The following is a 16495-nucleotide window of genomic DNA, read 5'->3' on the forward strand; positions in this document are numbered from 1 at the left end:
AAAAACTGCACACAGAATATTTCCATGAAATGGTACTGTAAGCCCCATGTTACAAAAGAATTCATATCCACCCAGCCTAAGGAGTGGCTTGGACATTGCCTTTGCATCTTTATAATGCAAATCTGGCTCTGATAAAAAAAAAAAAAAAAAAAAGTAGTGATAAAGGAACTTCTCCATTTAATAAAGAAATAAATAGGACAAAAGTAAAAATAGTAAAAAGATTTAATACATGTGCTATACTTGTAAGTTATGGAAATGAAACTAACAAGATGTCACTAATCTGTAGGTAAAGAAAAGCTACTACAACATTGTATGAACTGAAAAACTTGGACTGTTTCTCGAAAGAAGGACAACACTGAGATAAGTTTATACAGTGGAGACCTCTTAAATACATAGTCCTGAATTTCAGTGCAGTAATTTGTGATGCTGATAATTCAGCCTGTTAAATCACATACTCACTTCAAAGAGATTTTTATCAGAGGATTAAAATGAACAGAGATGTCTTTAGGCATTCACCAATTTCCAGCTCTTCAATAAATAAAACTTTCAAAATGTTTGTTTTATTGTAGAAGTGGACTAAAGCTTTCTGCTAAAAGCAAAAACATGCCAAATGAAGCAAGCTGTGACAACAGGACTCCAGATATATCCATTCAAAAGGGAAAGAAAACTTATTATTTACTGTAATTTCAGAAAAAAATAAGAATCCTGATATAAGCAAACTAATAAAGGTTTGCCATTATTATTTTGTGGGGGCGTAAACATCTTTCTTTAATCATCTAGCATTTGGGAAGTCCATGTTCCTCTTTATTAGCAGTTAAGAGAATTACCAGCAGCAACTGTATATCGAACTTCAAAAGGATGGTTCAAGTGGAAACATTTTTGCACCATAAATACTTATTCCAGGTTTTTGATTTAAGTGGGCTGCACTGTCAATTCTGAATTGCAACATACAATAGCCAGTTGTATCATAGAAGATTTTTTTTAAAGACAAAATTACAAAACACAATGATAGGTTAAATAAATAAAAAACATCAGTTAAAAAAGACGCTTAATTTCTTCTGTGCAATTATGTACCAATATGAAAAATATTACTTCAATCTCTGCGCACTTCACGGTTCAGTCTCCCAGAATTCACTAAAAATAATACTGACAACAAAAATAAAGGAAAAAACATGATTTGTTGACAAGTCAGTGCCTTGGAGCTATTAAAAAAGCACACATGAGAATTTGTAGTTCCCTTGCAGCAGAACAGTGACCCAACACGTTAAAAATCAAACATTGGTAATAATGTTAATATATAAAATATTAGTTTAAAAACTATAGAATGACCTTCTTAGCAGAAATGGAGTGTATATATTGGGGTCTATGACATACAGCATATCTGAAGGCAAGTTCACAAAATGCTGAAAGGCTCACTGCACATTTTCTATGGCAAGGAAATACTGCAGCTTTAAAATAAGCTGCACAATACTCATCTCTATCTCTTTCACATGAAAGTGTGTAAAAAGCAAATCAGCAAATAAACTCTAAAATAGATTTATACCAAAATCCTCTTTTTTACATTGAGTTTACAGCTTCTATCCATTTGCCTGTACTATTTTTGGAGTTTTCTTCAAGAAAAGTCAAAGTTGTATTTTAGGGCCATGAACAAGTTCACGATACAATGTACTGGCAGACAGAACTCTTGCATACTAACGTGATTCACTCCTTGTTGCTTTTTTTGTTGTTGCTGTTTTAAACATAGTTGCGGGTTTTTGTTTTGTTGTGGGACAAGAGGTCATATATCAATTCCTTTGACAAGAGATGCTTCCAGCGTAATGTTGAACTCCTGCAAGGTCTGCAGCACTCGAATCAATGAATTCACAAGAGTATGGTCCTTAATTAGTGCTATGTCTTCATACATCTGTGCTGTGATCGGGCAGTCTGCAAGCAGGGCGATCCAGTGATGCAAGAGGTGGTCTCTGACAAAGTGGTAATTTGGAAATAAAAATAAAGCCAGGTTAATTTCTCATTTTCAATGACATTATTTTTGTACTTTGCCTATCAACTAGACTTACCATTTTGTCCATATACTTCTATAAAGGCAAGGGGAAGCAACTATCTGTGGCACTTGTTTAAGTAGGGCACATCCTCATGCAAGAGAAGCATTTCTAGGCTTTTCACCCTCACATCGAAACATACGGCTTCCAGGAGGCCTGGAAGCCCCAGGAAGGCCTGGTGTCACTGACCTGCTCCACCACCTTGGAGTCAAGAGGCTTCCTAAATAGTCCTGGTTTCTCTCCTACTCATCTCCTGCAACGAGTAATTGGAGGGTGGGATTTCACCCAGCCAAGAGCTGAAGAGGCCTCGATGACTGATGGTTTTCTGCTTCTATCTTCCAACCTTGCTAGCTAGGAGAGGGAGGCTATTCAGACCAGCACCCTTCTCTCATGATTCAGTTGCTCAGCTCTAAGATATGCAATTGCGTATCTTAGTTTCTCCATAATTCCAATACCTTGGAACTTGGTCAGTGCCTCCTTCACTTGATTCTTCTTTCGTTACATCAAAGAACTTTGTAAGTAACAACCAAACTGCAAAACCCAGCAGCTGTGTGGCTTTATCTTACTAACATGCACCATATTTTTCATTTTATTAAGAGTATTAATAAAAAAGTTCGTTTATACCTGGCTCCAAGACACACCAGCATCTGAAACTTGCCATCCTTCCCAATGTTTCTAGGTGTGTTGTTGATAGCAGTGATAAAGCGACAGAAATTCCTGGCCCTTGTCTGCCAGTTCTCTTCTGGGACCATTTCATTTTGCTCAAGGGTCTCATAATATGTTTGTGCTTTTTCTTAAAAGAATAGTAGAAGATAAGTTTCATCAGTATAATAGCAATCCTAAAATAGCTGAAATACTGTGCTCCAGTGCTTGTAATAAAGTATTAGGCACAATGACCTTCAAATTTAGATGATTACATTTAAAAACACCTCACTGTATAATGCTTTCCCCATAAGTTAGGGCACAAATCCATAACGCTATATGATACCCATATCTGAGAAATAGCAAATCAGCACAAAGTCAAAGCTTGTCTCCTAAGTGATTATGTCTAGGCTTTTTTTTTTTTTTCTGTCACTTTAGTTGTTCCTTCTGTATAAAACTGGAATTCCACTTCCTTTCCCCTGAGCAGTGCTAAAGTGGTTTTAGTATCTAACTAACTTTGTCATGCTACAGTAATATGACAAAATAAGGTCAAGAATTATGTTGAAACACCTATTCAAAACACAGAAACACTATTAAAAGTAACTCATTTTCTGTGCACTTCTTGTGTATTTGCTTCTGTGTATTTTTTTTGCGTATTTCTTTGTGTATTCAGTTGACTTATTCAGCACTGTGACAAAGGAAACAGAGCACGGTTTGAAAAATGTATGCTTATAAACCCCTTATTACAATGTCCACTAAGTACAAATAGCACTAGATCCACTTCTTATGTTTTATAAGGCAACTCAACCTCTTAAAAGCACCATTTACTGCTTTCACAATGCTGAATTAAGAACAAGGCTGCCATATGCCAACTCACCACCTTATTTAAAAACTTCCACGCTAGGGAATTTTACACCACTGCTTCTAGAAGGACACAGCCCAATTACTGTGCAAGTACAGTGTCAACTCTGGCACAAGACAGATACTCTTTCAACAATATGAGGACATAAGAGCTCTTAAAGCATTTCATCTGCTGAGATGCCTCTGACAAGTATTTTGTTCACACCAGCTGAGACACAGTGGCAACGATAAGGAACACAGATGGATATGTTTCAAAGTCACAAACAGGCTCTGTTATGTTTTCATCACACTTACCTAAAAAGTCCCAAATAAAGACATTTTTGAAGAGCCTGGGTGATTTAAATCCATGCTGAAACACTTGTTCAAGAGCTGAAACAAGTCCACTTTCTCCACACAGCAAGAGCGTCAGACTACCTCTCTGTCAAACGCACACAGAAAGCACAAGCATTTATCTCAGTTCAGCAGTTAAGACACAAAAAGTATCATATGTGTTTATTAAAGCAGGTTTTAAATGAACAGATGCCCAGAGTTACAATATACTGCCAGTCAGTGACCCCAGACAGGATGGCCCACTTCTCTTAAGTCCTCAGCATTCAAAAATTTGTTGATATCCTTAAGAATGAGGCTAAAGAAAGCAATCTCTGGGCCTCGCCATCATCAAATGAAGCCACAAAGTGTCATTTCCAGGCTAGACTTTCACAGGAAACTGGAGTTTCTTTAGGCTCTTCGGAAGGGCCTTTGAGCTCTTCCAAACTCTCCAATCAAATTCCTTTCACAAAGCCCAATAAAATAGGGCTAACAGGGCTGCTACTAAGATGGTGAAGGGCCTGGAGGGGAAGATGTATGAGGAGAGGCTGAGGTCACTTGGCCTGTTCCTCCTGGAAAAGAGGAAGCTGAGGGGAGACCTTATCACAGTCTACAGCTTCCTCACAATGGGGAGTGGAGGGGCAGGTGCTGATCTATTCTCTTTTGTCACCAGTGATAGGACCCAAGGGAATGGTGTCAAGCTGTGACAGGGGAGGTTCAGGCCGGGTATAAGGAAGAGCCTCTTCACTGAGAGGGTTGTCGCACACTGGAATAGCCTCCCCAGGGATGTAGTCACGCCACCAAGCCTGTCGGAGTTCAAGAAGTGTTTGAACTTTGCTCAGTCAAATGGTCTGAATTTTTGGGTAGACCTATGTGGTGCCAGGAGTTGGACTCAATGATCCTTATGGGTCCCTTCCAACTCAGGATATTCTATGATTCTATGATTGTGAGCAGGTTTTACCTACGATAATGACCACTGCACAGGAAGTTCATGTTTTCCTTTTTTATCAATTAGTTATGATCACAGGTCCACTGTATGAAGTACCTCAGACTTTCAAGAAAAACAACACAATGCATTTTTTGCAATGCAAGAAATAGGGAAAGAATAACAATTCTTCTTTAGATGACTGGGGTAAATTCTGTTCTGCAAAACCAACGCATGACCACTTGGGATTACTGTGTAAGTATGCTCAGCAATCAGAATTAGACTGAATATGAAATTTTCATGCTACCTGAATTTAGGAAAGGCAGGCACAGAAAGAATGAGAAGACCAATTTGTAAAAAATTAAAATAATGACTTCCAAGGGATATCCATATAGTAGGCAGCACTACTTCATACCACTCTTTCTCACAAAGCCTGGACTTCAACACTTGGGACAAAGGCACACTTCTTACGCTTGTTTCAGGAAAAAACTGCTGTGCCAGCTAAGGTGATTATACATGTATATATGACTCAGAATTGTAACTCAGAATTGTCTTTAACAACATTTCTGCTTTGCTTTGGTCTTTTTGTTTGTTTTTAAACACTCCATTGGTTTTCATATTAAAAGTGGCCAAGATAATGCAAAAGAGACATAAAAACCCTTTATTACTCTCAATGAAGATAAAACAGCAGTTAATCCAGAACAAACTGAACAGGAAGCAACATTGCTGAAAGTGGTACAGCTAGAATCTTGGGCAGAATTTTGCTCACAATTTCAAATACCACAACATTATATTTAAATCTAACTGAATACTCCAGTTAACAGCAAAAAGGAGGTACTTGACAATTTACTATTTCAATTACCTAGTATCCATATCTCATTTTTGCTCTACTTAAGGAATTTTCAGACACAGATGGCTGTTCCTTCAAGTTCAAACTTTTCTGTTACGTACTCTCCAACACTTACTAATGTGAGTTTTAAGACAGGAGTGCCACTACACAGACAACACAAGTCCTCACCTCTTTCTCTGGCTTGTGGAAATGCTTGACAATACCATTGACAGCTTCACCAATAGCTTCTTGTATCTGGCCAGTATTTAACTCTGAAAAATACAAAATACTTCCAATCACTTTGTAAATGCTTTAAAAATTGTACCTGTGCATGAGAGATAAGGTATATCACAAAAGAGAAGAGGCATACAAACCAATATAACTTATGCTGTTAGTGAAAAGGTGATGGATTATTGGCAATAGAAATCCAAGTCTATTTTTACTAACTGTGGAGGAGGTAGAATCGGAGATTGTTTTTCCTATCAAAGTTATAACTGCGATGTTTCAACACAACAACAGATAGAAAGAGTATTTACATAATTACATGATTTTGCAGACCCAGGCCCAAAGATAAGAAAAGGATATATTCCTCAATTACAACCACCAAATCCAGGTATCTTGGAAATACATCTTGTGATAGTTCCCTGTAAACCCATGGATGCTTGGGAGCACAATAACCACCTGACTTATCAGGAAAAGGATAATCGTAGATCAGTGATCTCAATAAAAAACTAACATCCACGAACAGAAACCACTAGCAGGTGTTTTCATCTATGAAGGACAGGACAACAAATTTCTTTCTTCTTCCACAGTAGTCGTTTCACAAATGAAGGACAAGAAAACAGAAAAAAATAGTAGGATAGCTAAGCACTGGAGCAGAAGCCCAGAGACATCTTCCTTCTACCTTTGGAGACATTCAGAATTTGAGTAGACACAAATTTGAGCAACCTGTTCTAACTCAGAAGTTAGTTCAACTCCCTGCTCAGAATCCAGCTAAGTGAGCTTCACAGGTCCTCTCTAAGCTGTGATTTTAAAATACAGGAAAATCTCCAGTTGCTGTTTGCAAGCAGCTTTCCACAAATAATGATGTAAAACCTTACAAGACAATCCCCAGCACTCACTTGGCTTATTGTTTGGTGATATAGTGACAAATCTTCTGATCATGCTTGGTGACTGCTGCAAAGGAGGGGTTCGACACTGCCGCTCATCAACCTCAGTGTTGGAAGTCAACAGCTCTCCCACCAGGATCCTTTCTAAGCTGCCATCATCCATTCCCTTTCCAAGCCACCTTCCACAGGGAAACCTGAGAACATAAACCAGATATTTGGATCAAGTCTTTCAACCCAGACTTAATTCCATGGTGAAGACTTCCAACTGCAGTTGCAAAAAATCCAAATTCTGCTACTATATATATTAGAAATACTTCACTCTAACAACTAATGAACAAATTCTTGGATGTGGGTTTTGCCAGCAGAGGGAGCAAAAGTAAAACAGCTTTTCAGCTCCAGGTTTGCCTTAAATGTCACACTAGACAACCTACAAAACAAACTGGCAGATTTTGCCTTGTGTCCTACATGTAGTGCATGAGGGCTGTAGAGAGAAGAAACAGAGAAGGGAAAGATCCACAATGAACTACACTTTCACTGAACACTTCACATAGCTGGTGAAACAACGCACACAAAAAAACACCATTAAATAAATTGCTTAAATACCAAAACACCAACAGTTACATTGAAATTGGGATATTAAGTTGGGTACTAGAAAATACGCATTTATTTGCTCATTACCACTTTCTGTGAACCAATGCTGATGTCAATTTAACTAGCTCAATCAGAAAACTGAATAGCATCCAAAAATAGTACCTTGCCTCTTCATTTAATTATAAGTAAGCTTGCATAAAGAACTGAGTGGACTTACCCACCAGTTTCTCATCAACATGAGTACAAAAGTATCTCTAAACAAAGGACAAGTCACTAAACCATGCTGTACTTAACACAAATTAAATTAATTCCTACTGTAAATCTTGTTCCTTTACTTTCACCATGCAAATACAGGTTTCTAACATTCATTAGCTCTTGTGTTCAAGCTTGTGTTCAAACTTCTCTAACAGAGCACTCAGCCGTAATATAAAACATCATCCATGTTTGGTAAGCAGCAAGCTAACTTGCTGTTTCTGCCTCGGGCTCAAGGCAGATTTTTTTTAAAGATGTGTAATAGTGAACTCATCTTCTCCACCAATATTTGGAAGGTAGACATGAGCATTTGCAAACTGAAAACTGTTTAATTTTGTAAGAATCATGACTTGTTTAATGCCAGAAGCCAAATGACCTTTCTGTGCCTTCAGGTAGCAGCATCTGTAGACAGAGTCCCAGGAGGTAAGACCTTTCTAAGCAAACAAGCCCTCTTATGCTGGCTTCCTGCATAAATTCTACTTACCCAACACGAAATGTCAGGATGATACTTACTTGTAAGTATGCCCTGTTATTTCATTTCTGACCATAACATATTCAACTAGCCATTTGGCATACAGCCCTGAGTTATCATGTCCTATTTGCACTGTGGTCAGTTTTCCCAGGTTCTGGCACTGCAAATTAAACAAAGAATTTGTCAGTGTAAACAGTAGGAGAGAGGACGAGTAAACTCTTGGAGAAAATGCTGACATAGGTCATCAGAAGTGTGGTGCTCTTCTTCTGACTGAATGACCCATCCTGGGCTTTTAGGGATAAGTTGCTTTATTTATTTTTGTTTGTTGTTGCTTTGTTTTTTGTTGTGTGTTTTTTTTTTCTTAATACTGTTTTGATCAACAGAGAGAGCAAGACAAATTTTATTTTTCATAAGTCTTATCTGTCAATGCAGTAAGGATTTGTCAATGATTTTGCTGTGCATAGTATTAAATATGGATTAAACTTGGTAATGTACAAACACAGGAGTATTTGTGAGTAACCACAAAGACCACAGATACGAAATGTACTACAAGATGATACTGCAAAGGGAAAATTTAGAACTGAATGAAACAACACCTGAACTATTCTTGTTTCAATTGATACAAACCTCAAAAGTCATTTCTAGTATGTTCCTGGGAATCTGCAGGACTCCTGTTTCACCCAGTTCTCCTGAGATACATATCCAAGGATTGGCTGTAAACATCGAACCACCAAGTTTCTTGCTAGGAACAATCAATATATGGTATGGTATCACTGCAAACACAAGAAGAAATAACACTTCAGAAGTGAAAAAGGAAAATAATTTTTTTAAATGAACAGAAGAGAAAACGATATACTATTAATCCATAACAATCCTTCACTACCATGAAATGTAAGAAAAAAAAACACACTCAACACACAAACATAAGAGTTCCTATTTAATCATACCAGCACTTACTTACTAAACACTTACTGACAATCAGGAAGTGTACACATTAAGAGTCATTAAGAAGTACAGCTGATAGCAAAATACCATTAAATGACAGAAGAAACACGGATTGGACAATGTCTCCATATGGATATAATCATTTTTTCGTTTTCCAGTCTCAAAACATATGATGAAGATAGTTTTTTGTCCCCAGCTTAGTGACAAGGAGGTAAGGACAGTATCCGTGAATCCAGGACTAGGTTGTAGCTCAGCATGCAACTCAGTGCTCAAATACAAACTGCCTGCTTTTGTGTGTGCATACATAAACACTACACAACACTAATTCCCACTCAGCTAGTAACCAAAGCCTTTATCTGCAGGGCTTGCTTGCAGGAGTATTCATTACAGTGGCTAAACACTTTCAGTGAAAATACCTAACAATACTGCAAGTTCTTCCGTACCATGCTGCTCTTAATTATGCTAAGATGATTTGATTTTAAAAAGAATAAACAACTTTTTCCTCCCCTTTAACTGGCACCACATGCATTCTCAAATGTTTTCTGGTCCCCTGGTCTACCAGTGCCTAATTCAATACACCACCTGAATTAAAGCTCCTTCTTTGACTCAAGGCAGATGGAAATAGAGATGTTCTTCCATCATCTAGCATCTCATACATGGCCCCCCGTTAACCAAACTACTTCTATAACAAAATCCAATTATCTAAATGCTCATTGTGTTTCTTGGCATTTTAGCTTTCTTTATCATTCATAAATGGGTTACAGTTAGTATTTTTCAGCTGAGGTATTTAATACATTTCTCCCTCAACATCTCCTCAGCTGTCAGTTCCCTCAAGAAAGCATTTGGTAGTTGGTTTTTCTTAGAAGCTTGATGCTTGTGGCATTTAAGAATGAATTAAAATGCCTCCCTTTTTATTTTCTGTGCTGATAGTCTTAAAATGACAAAAGCATTCAGCAGAGCTTGTCCACAAGTCCAAGAAGTATTTCACTTAGATTTCTGTTTGCTTTGTCTTTAAGACACAAAAATAGGAATCATAACATAACAGCAAGGATAGCTCTTACAGTGGGGTAGAAGGGTCCCTTCACCTACCGCCAACCCCAATTTCAGCAATGCTGAAGTCTTTCTTATACCTTACCATTGAAGTCCTGTGACTGCACGCATGCAAAAAGTGCATGAGAATTCTGTAATTCATTAAAGTGTCAGCAATAACAGCTAAAAAATATCTACAGGAAGTCTTTAAAAGAAAAGAAAAAGGAAAAAAAGCACTTGAATGCATTGCAGAGTTCTGATGCAGCCCTCAGCAAGCATTTGACTAGTTATCCCAAATTCAGAGACAAGCATGTGGCAAGCTAGGCTGAGGATGAAAAAGGGAAAGGTATTTTGTTTTCTTTTTTAACTCCTGCTATGCAATGAGCTAATATTCTTACCTTGAAAATGTACAATCCACACTGTTTTTTTGTATGGTGCACAGAAGTCCACCACAAAATTTTCTGTTGCGTACTCTTCCACATCTAAAAGGATTAAAGCTGCCTGTATCTTACCGAGTTAGAAACAAATGTCTTTAGTGACACATGGGGAGAACACTACTGCCCACCAAAAAAGATTATAGAAACAGTGATACAGCATACACAGATGGATACCAGAAAGAAAGAACAGCTACACAAAAGAACATTGCTCAGAATTGTTTAGAAATTTGGATAAGTACTCAACCAGATCTGGAGATCAGAGTTCCAGGGAAAGTAAATACTTACAGATTGTTGTGAAAACATTGGTAAAGCAAAAGTAATCAACAGCATTGAATGACAGGAGATGATATAAGAATTGTTCTTTCTCGTCATCACAGCGGAGGAATGCATAACGCTTGTAGAGTTTTCTGACAAAGTAAAACAAATAATCTGTCATAGTAACAAGATGCTTTCAGTGAAATGTTTTTTATTATGCATATTTATTAGGTAAACTATGAAGAATGTGCAAGCAATTACAAACGACAAGTGATGCTAGTGGAGCCAACAGTATTTAATGTGCCAAGTTATGTAGACACTGTAAGTCTGAAGTCTCCAAGTGCATCAGTCCAATATTTCACACTACTTTCTGTCACTTGAAAGCAAGGTTTAGGGTGCTCTTTCAGCCTAATTCCTCAAAAAAGGAAGAAGGATTTTTGTATTTCCTCAGGAAAAAAAAATCTGACCTTTTTTGGTAATGTGAAACGCTAGAACTGAAGTCCTCACAAGCTAGTTCCCAGCAGATGGTGTCAGCGGACAGTCATTCAGTACACAGGACACTGGACAGTTGGAAGACTCTTTTCAAAGGATACTAGGGCAAGCACTGAGGTTATCTACTTGTATTAGGTTATAAGTAATATCCCAGGGTCTTCAGGAACCCACATGTTAAGCTAGGAAATAGCTTCAATATTTACAGCATACAGCTCCTGAGATAACCAAATTCACATGCACATAGAGGTGATGTAAACTCCTGCTCTTCCCCTTCTCCTGGGTTGAAAATTCTTTACAAGGACTGTAGAACCAGACAAAACTGCAACTTCTTTTACGTGGAAATACGAAAAGATGTAGCTCAGTAGCCTTCCCTCCCTAATAGAGATTCTATGCAGAAAAATGTACTCTAAAGGGAAATAATCTTATACACATTACTCAGGCACATTAGCGAATTAACACTGCAAGACCTGCAACTGTGAAACCTTGATGAGATTTTACAATACATTTCAAGCAAAAATTTTGACTGGAAAATACTCTTAAAGTTTCTCACTTGCACACAGAGACCACCACCATTTTGGTTAATTATGCAACCACTAAATAATGCTAGCATTGGTGAATTATTACAAAAGAATATGCCAAGATGCATCAAAATCCAACTGAGACTAGAGGAAATACTCAAAATATCACGAATGCATGAATTAGCTATTAGAAATACTGACAGGGCAATGGATGATTGTTCCTGCCAGGAGGGCATCCTGACAGCTTTCCTCAATTTCAGATATCAATTACAAAAGAGTCTGCCAGTAGTTTACTAGCCAGAAGTCTGCAAAATGTATCAATATAAGTAACTCATGTGCACAAACACATTCTCACTTACATAAAAAAACATTAACACTAGAGAAATACTCAGTGGAAGTAAAGAAACTGAGTCTTAAATCATCATAGCCTGCCCATAGCCACGAGGGTTAGCAAGTCCAAAAGTGTCTCATGGGTCACCATGCCTGTGTTTTGTTTGAACAATCTGAAGCACGTACTTAGATGGTCTATCCACAATGGTACGTGCTGTCTTGTCTTTCCAAAATAAAAGATTTCTCAATTTACTTGTGCACATAAGGTCTCCAGATGAAACTAAGTGATTTCCTTCTGTTCTCTAACTCTAGTCCCTCCACAAACTAGAATGAAACTTGTTTTATTTCTCCTCTAATTTTCAGCAAACGCCAAATGAAGAGAATTAGTTAAATAAAATAACTAGTAACTAGTTGATTTCAAAACAGAACAACCCTACATCATGGTAAATGCAAAATGATGGAAGTTGCATACTCTTAGCACCTTCCTGAACTTGGCACTGCTTCCTCTAAAAACAAAAAGTGGAAAGCACTTTTAGTCCAAACCATGTAGAATACCCTTAAATTGGATAACTAAACACACAGTGCAAAGGACACGGGATTACAAAAAATCAGTGTAATTTCTATGCAAGTTGCTCCTTTGCTTGTCGCTTTCATTCTAAACATACTTTTGCTGTTTTCTCACTCTGTGCAGGAGAATCACAATCTGTCTGATAGATGAACAGTGCATTAGCTAGTGTTGAGAGTTTTCTTCCCTCCCCCCCACAACATTTGTTTTGCAGGGGATGAGCACTGCCAAATTCAACCTGAAATAGACCGTTAATTCACTTAATTTAGAGACAGAAGAAGCTTTACTACTTGTCCTCACTGTGTCCTTCAGCTTTTCTTTGCACACTGTTGCAAAGAAAAGAGGAAGGCTACAGCTTTATCAGGAAGTCCAGCATAATTCAACACAAGGTAAACCTCAAGTAGTTAGCAGTCAAGGTTCTGGGCAGACATTTGTGGCTCACTGATCTTGGTAGGAGAAAAGTAAAGCAAGAGGAAGAAGAGACAGCGTGGGTTAGGTTGTCTCCAGAAAAAAAGTCTTCAATTAAAGCAAATTACTAGCTTTACACTTGCTACTAAAAAAAAGTTTCATTGGACAAACACAAGAACCCATGATTTCCACAACAGACAGTATGCCCAAACTTATTAGCAATACCTTTTTTTTTTTTTTTTTTTTTTTTAACTGAACTGGCTATACTAAATAAACCTCAGACTGGTATTCCTGAAATTACGTAATTTGTATTAAATATGGCCTGTACTTTAGTTTGTGCAACTGTTTAAAAAATATTTATGTTTACAAAGATAATACAAAGTGCACGTGCTCTGGACATTGCCCTTTTAAGAAAACAGGCCCTTGTGTTGAGCATTTCTTTTTTGTTTGCCTTTCAAATATGCATATTTAAGAAGCACTAGCACAGATTTGACAGAGTTTAAGCCAACAGAATTTGGAACTCTCTCAAAGTCCATTCCCCACCCCACCCCAAACTCTGTACATCAAATACTTCTCTTATTTTCTTCCTATAGAAGCATCAAATGCTCTTTAAACAGCGTTTTGGGTCTTAATGCTTGGGCCTTTCCATAAATTTTGAATGGTCTCATATGTAATCAAAGGAATTTAAAATTGTGTATTTTGAAATGTTTAGAAGTAATAGAAACAAAATATGGATCATCATAGCAGATATTTGACGATTATGAAACCAATTAACTTCATGTTCTTAAGCAGGATATAAATGCAAAGTCTTTACTGTGTACAAGAAGAGAAATGAACCTGCAAGACAGCTTGATTTAGAAATGTGGATAGCCATGCTCTGGTAGATTAAGATGGAAGATATTATCAGATCTCATATTAAGCTTATTACCCCACAATGAGATGCAAGAACTGATCAACACAGCCTTGTAGCCACCTTCATGGTGTACACCATTCATCTGCTCTCCTGAAACACACGGGAAGCTGATTGTGTCTACATTATGTTACATTCAACTGAAAGGGGCTAGGAGAATGTAATAGACAAACATGTCCCAGATGTGGAAACAGAATTGAGAAGCTAAGGAACAGTCACATTCAGAGTCACACTAACCAGAACCACAGAAGAACATCTGGATCTAACTCTACGCTCTTCATATTGTGACAAAACTGCAACTAGGATCTAAGCTGCCCTTTGCCATGCACTGTGAAAAAGAATAGTTACAGAGAGGGCACTGAGATAAGAAGCTTAACTCAAAGTAGTTGAGTTTGGACGTAAGACCTATTTGATTTAATCCCTACCAATTGATGAAATTCGCAATTCAAAACTGAACAAAGTCTACTGCTGACAGAATTGATGCTGTATCTGAAGAACCCAAGAAGTAAATAATAACAACACAACTATTTTTCGTGTGTAACAAGCTCTAGGTGACTCTGCTTGAGCAGGTGAGTTGGACTAGATGATCTCTGAAGGTCGCTTCCAAGCTCAGACGTTCTGTGATTCTGTACTAGCTCATACACAGGTACAGAGACACTGTTGGAAGGCTAGTTTGTTCCATTCTTTTTGCATAATACTAAGCAAATGAAAGAATGACTTAAAAGCAAAACAAACAAAAAATCCAAACAACTAAATAAGGTTAATTATTAAAAGCTTTGCCCAAGATAAACTATCTTACTTTGTGAGTTCATGATCTGAAAGCAGCTGCTTTAGATGCCTGGAGAGCAACTTCTTTTCCATGGAGAGACGAACCCAAGCTCTGGCCTTACCAACATCTGTTTTGATCTCACTGATGTTCTGGATATGCCTGAAAGAACAAAGCAACAGATACCACACATTATTTTCAAAGCATGATAGCTCTTTCAAACCAAGCTAGGCTGAAGAAGGGATTTTGCCACAAATGCAAAATATCACACACACTACTGGAAAAAGAGACGTGGTCACCCTTAATATTCAACAATAGCTAAATTCCTTGCATAACTAGATGGAAAAAAATAGGAGCCTGAAAAAGAAGAATCTGCAACACAGTACCCTTTTATAAAATTCTAAAGCAGGCCCATTGCTTCACGTGATTTAAGAAGCATTCTGGAACTTCTCTGCAATATTTACGGCTGAGTGCTTTTGAAAATTACATACTGTTTTTTACATACTATATTTACAGTGCTCAATAGTAGCTTTTCTAAGTACAAGATGCAAACGGTATGCTCTTAAAGGACAACCATGACCTTTGGAAATCCTCAATTCACTCCTTCGTACTGAAAAAAAAATAGATTTGGGGAAGGAAAAAGGAGGAAAGAACAAATTCGTTTTGAAGGGATTTTTAGTTTTGCATTTTTTGTTTTTATGTACTGAAGAAAGGACATCTAGCAGAAGTTACAGTTATAGGTGTTTATTCGCACTGCTAAAACTGTGTTAGACAAAATCATTCCTTATATTAAACAAGTTCTTTACACTGCTTTCTTCACTGAGAAGCAAGACTTAGCTCAGAATTATACAACCAAGTTGGAAATGACTAGGAAAATACATATGCTACACCCACAGCTCTGTGGAAATAAAACAATACAAAATATTACAAAAAGATAAAAATTGCTTCAGTGTATTTCTATAAAGTAGTAGCTGTGACAATGTAAAATCTCCTCAGTACGAAATATGTTTCTGTAAAAGTCAGTGAAACAGTTGCACTATGTACTTTAAAATGGTTCAGCAAGTTCTCTCCCCACATCCCCCCCTTGGCGTATGAATGCACAGGTGCATGCATCATGTATGGTACACATTCTACACAAAAATAAATATGCAAGTCTCATGGGGTTTTTGGTGTGTTGGTTTTAATAATTCAAACTCACCTCATATCCTGGACGAGAGAGATTCTAAGAGGTGACATGGCTGGACTGGTATCTGACTTTCTCCTTTCTGAATCAAGAAGTATGCCTAGATCCAGAAGAACAGAATTTTCTGTTAGTGAAAACCATCTAAAGATTTTAAAAATCAATGTACGAAGAAGGTAAATTAATGCCAACTTGCATGTAGAAAGGGGTGATTAAATTTTTATTTTATTTCTTTTAAAAGACTCATGCAAGTAATGAACCCTACTGCATTCTTGCTGTTTTGGTGAGTCATAGGTTTGCAAAGATACTGTGGCATATTTCCATTTCCAATGACATGAAAATATGATACGCTACACAGATGGTTATGCAGATCAGCACACAGTGAGCATTAATATATTAATGAGCTTAAATTCAGCTGATATTGGTATGACATCAAATGGCTTAAGACTTATATTAATCAAGTATTATTTTTTAAAGTCTACCCTATTTTATTTCATGGTCAAACTAACATTAGAAAACAGTGTTCAACATTTTACCCTGTACACCACAACCGTATGTTCAACTAGTCTATCACTCCACATATCATCATAACATCAACAGTCTTAATTTGCAATTTAAGCAACATTATTACTCT

At 37.3% G+C, this 16495-nt stretch overlaps 1 protein-coding gene across 6 annotated transcripts in view; it reads right to left on the reverse strand.

Annotated features, from left to right (window-relative positions):
* Positions 1–204: 204 nt before the first annotated feature.
* DENND5A (DENN domain containing 5A) overlaps positions 205–16495 on the reverse strand; it is a 59479-nt gene continuing 43188 nt past the window's right edge. For all 6 annotated transcript variants that reach the window (XM_072039370.1, XM_027461085.3, XM_072039369.1 and 3 more), the window contains 10 exons: positions 15880–15964; positions 14715–14843; positions 10723–10844; positions 8654–8799; positions 8068–8186; positions 6724–6905; positions 5792–5874; positions 3837–3960; positions 2664–2832; positions 205–1961 (listed from right to left, as the gene is read on the reverse strand). In XM_072039370.1, coding sequence (XP_071895471.1) covers positions 1778–1961; positions 2664–2832; positions 3837–3960; positions 5792–5874; positions 6724–6905; positions 8068–8186; positions 8654–8799; positions 10723–10844; positions 14715–14843; positions 15880–15964 — 1343 coding nt within the window. In that variant the 3' untranslated portion in view covers positions 205–1777. The remainder of the gene's footprint in view (positions 1962–2663; positions 2833–3836; positions 3961–5791; positions 5875–6723; positions 6906–8067; positions 8187–8653; positions 8800–10722; positions 10845–14714; positions 14844–15879; positions 15965–16495) is intronic.

The sequence above is a fragment of the Anas platyrhynchos genome, chromosome 5 (genome assembly GCF_047663525.1).
Source record: "Anas platyrhynchos isolate ZD024472 breed Pekin duck chromosome 5, IASCAAS_PekinDuck_T2T, whole genome shotgun sequence".
NCBI lineage: Eukaryota > Metazoa > Chordata > Aves > Anseriformes > Anatidae > Anas > Anas platyrhynchos.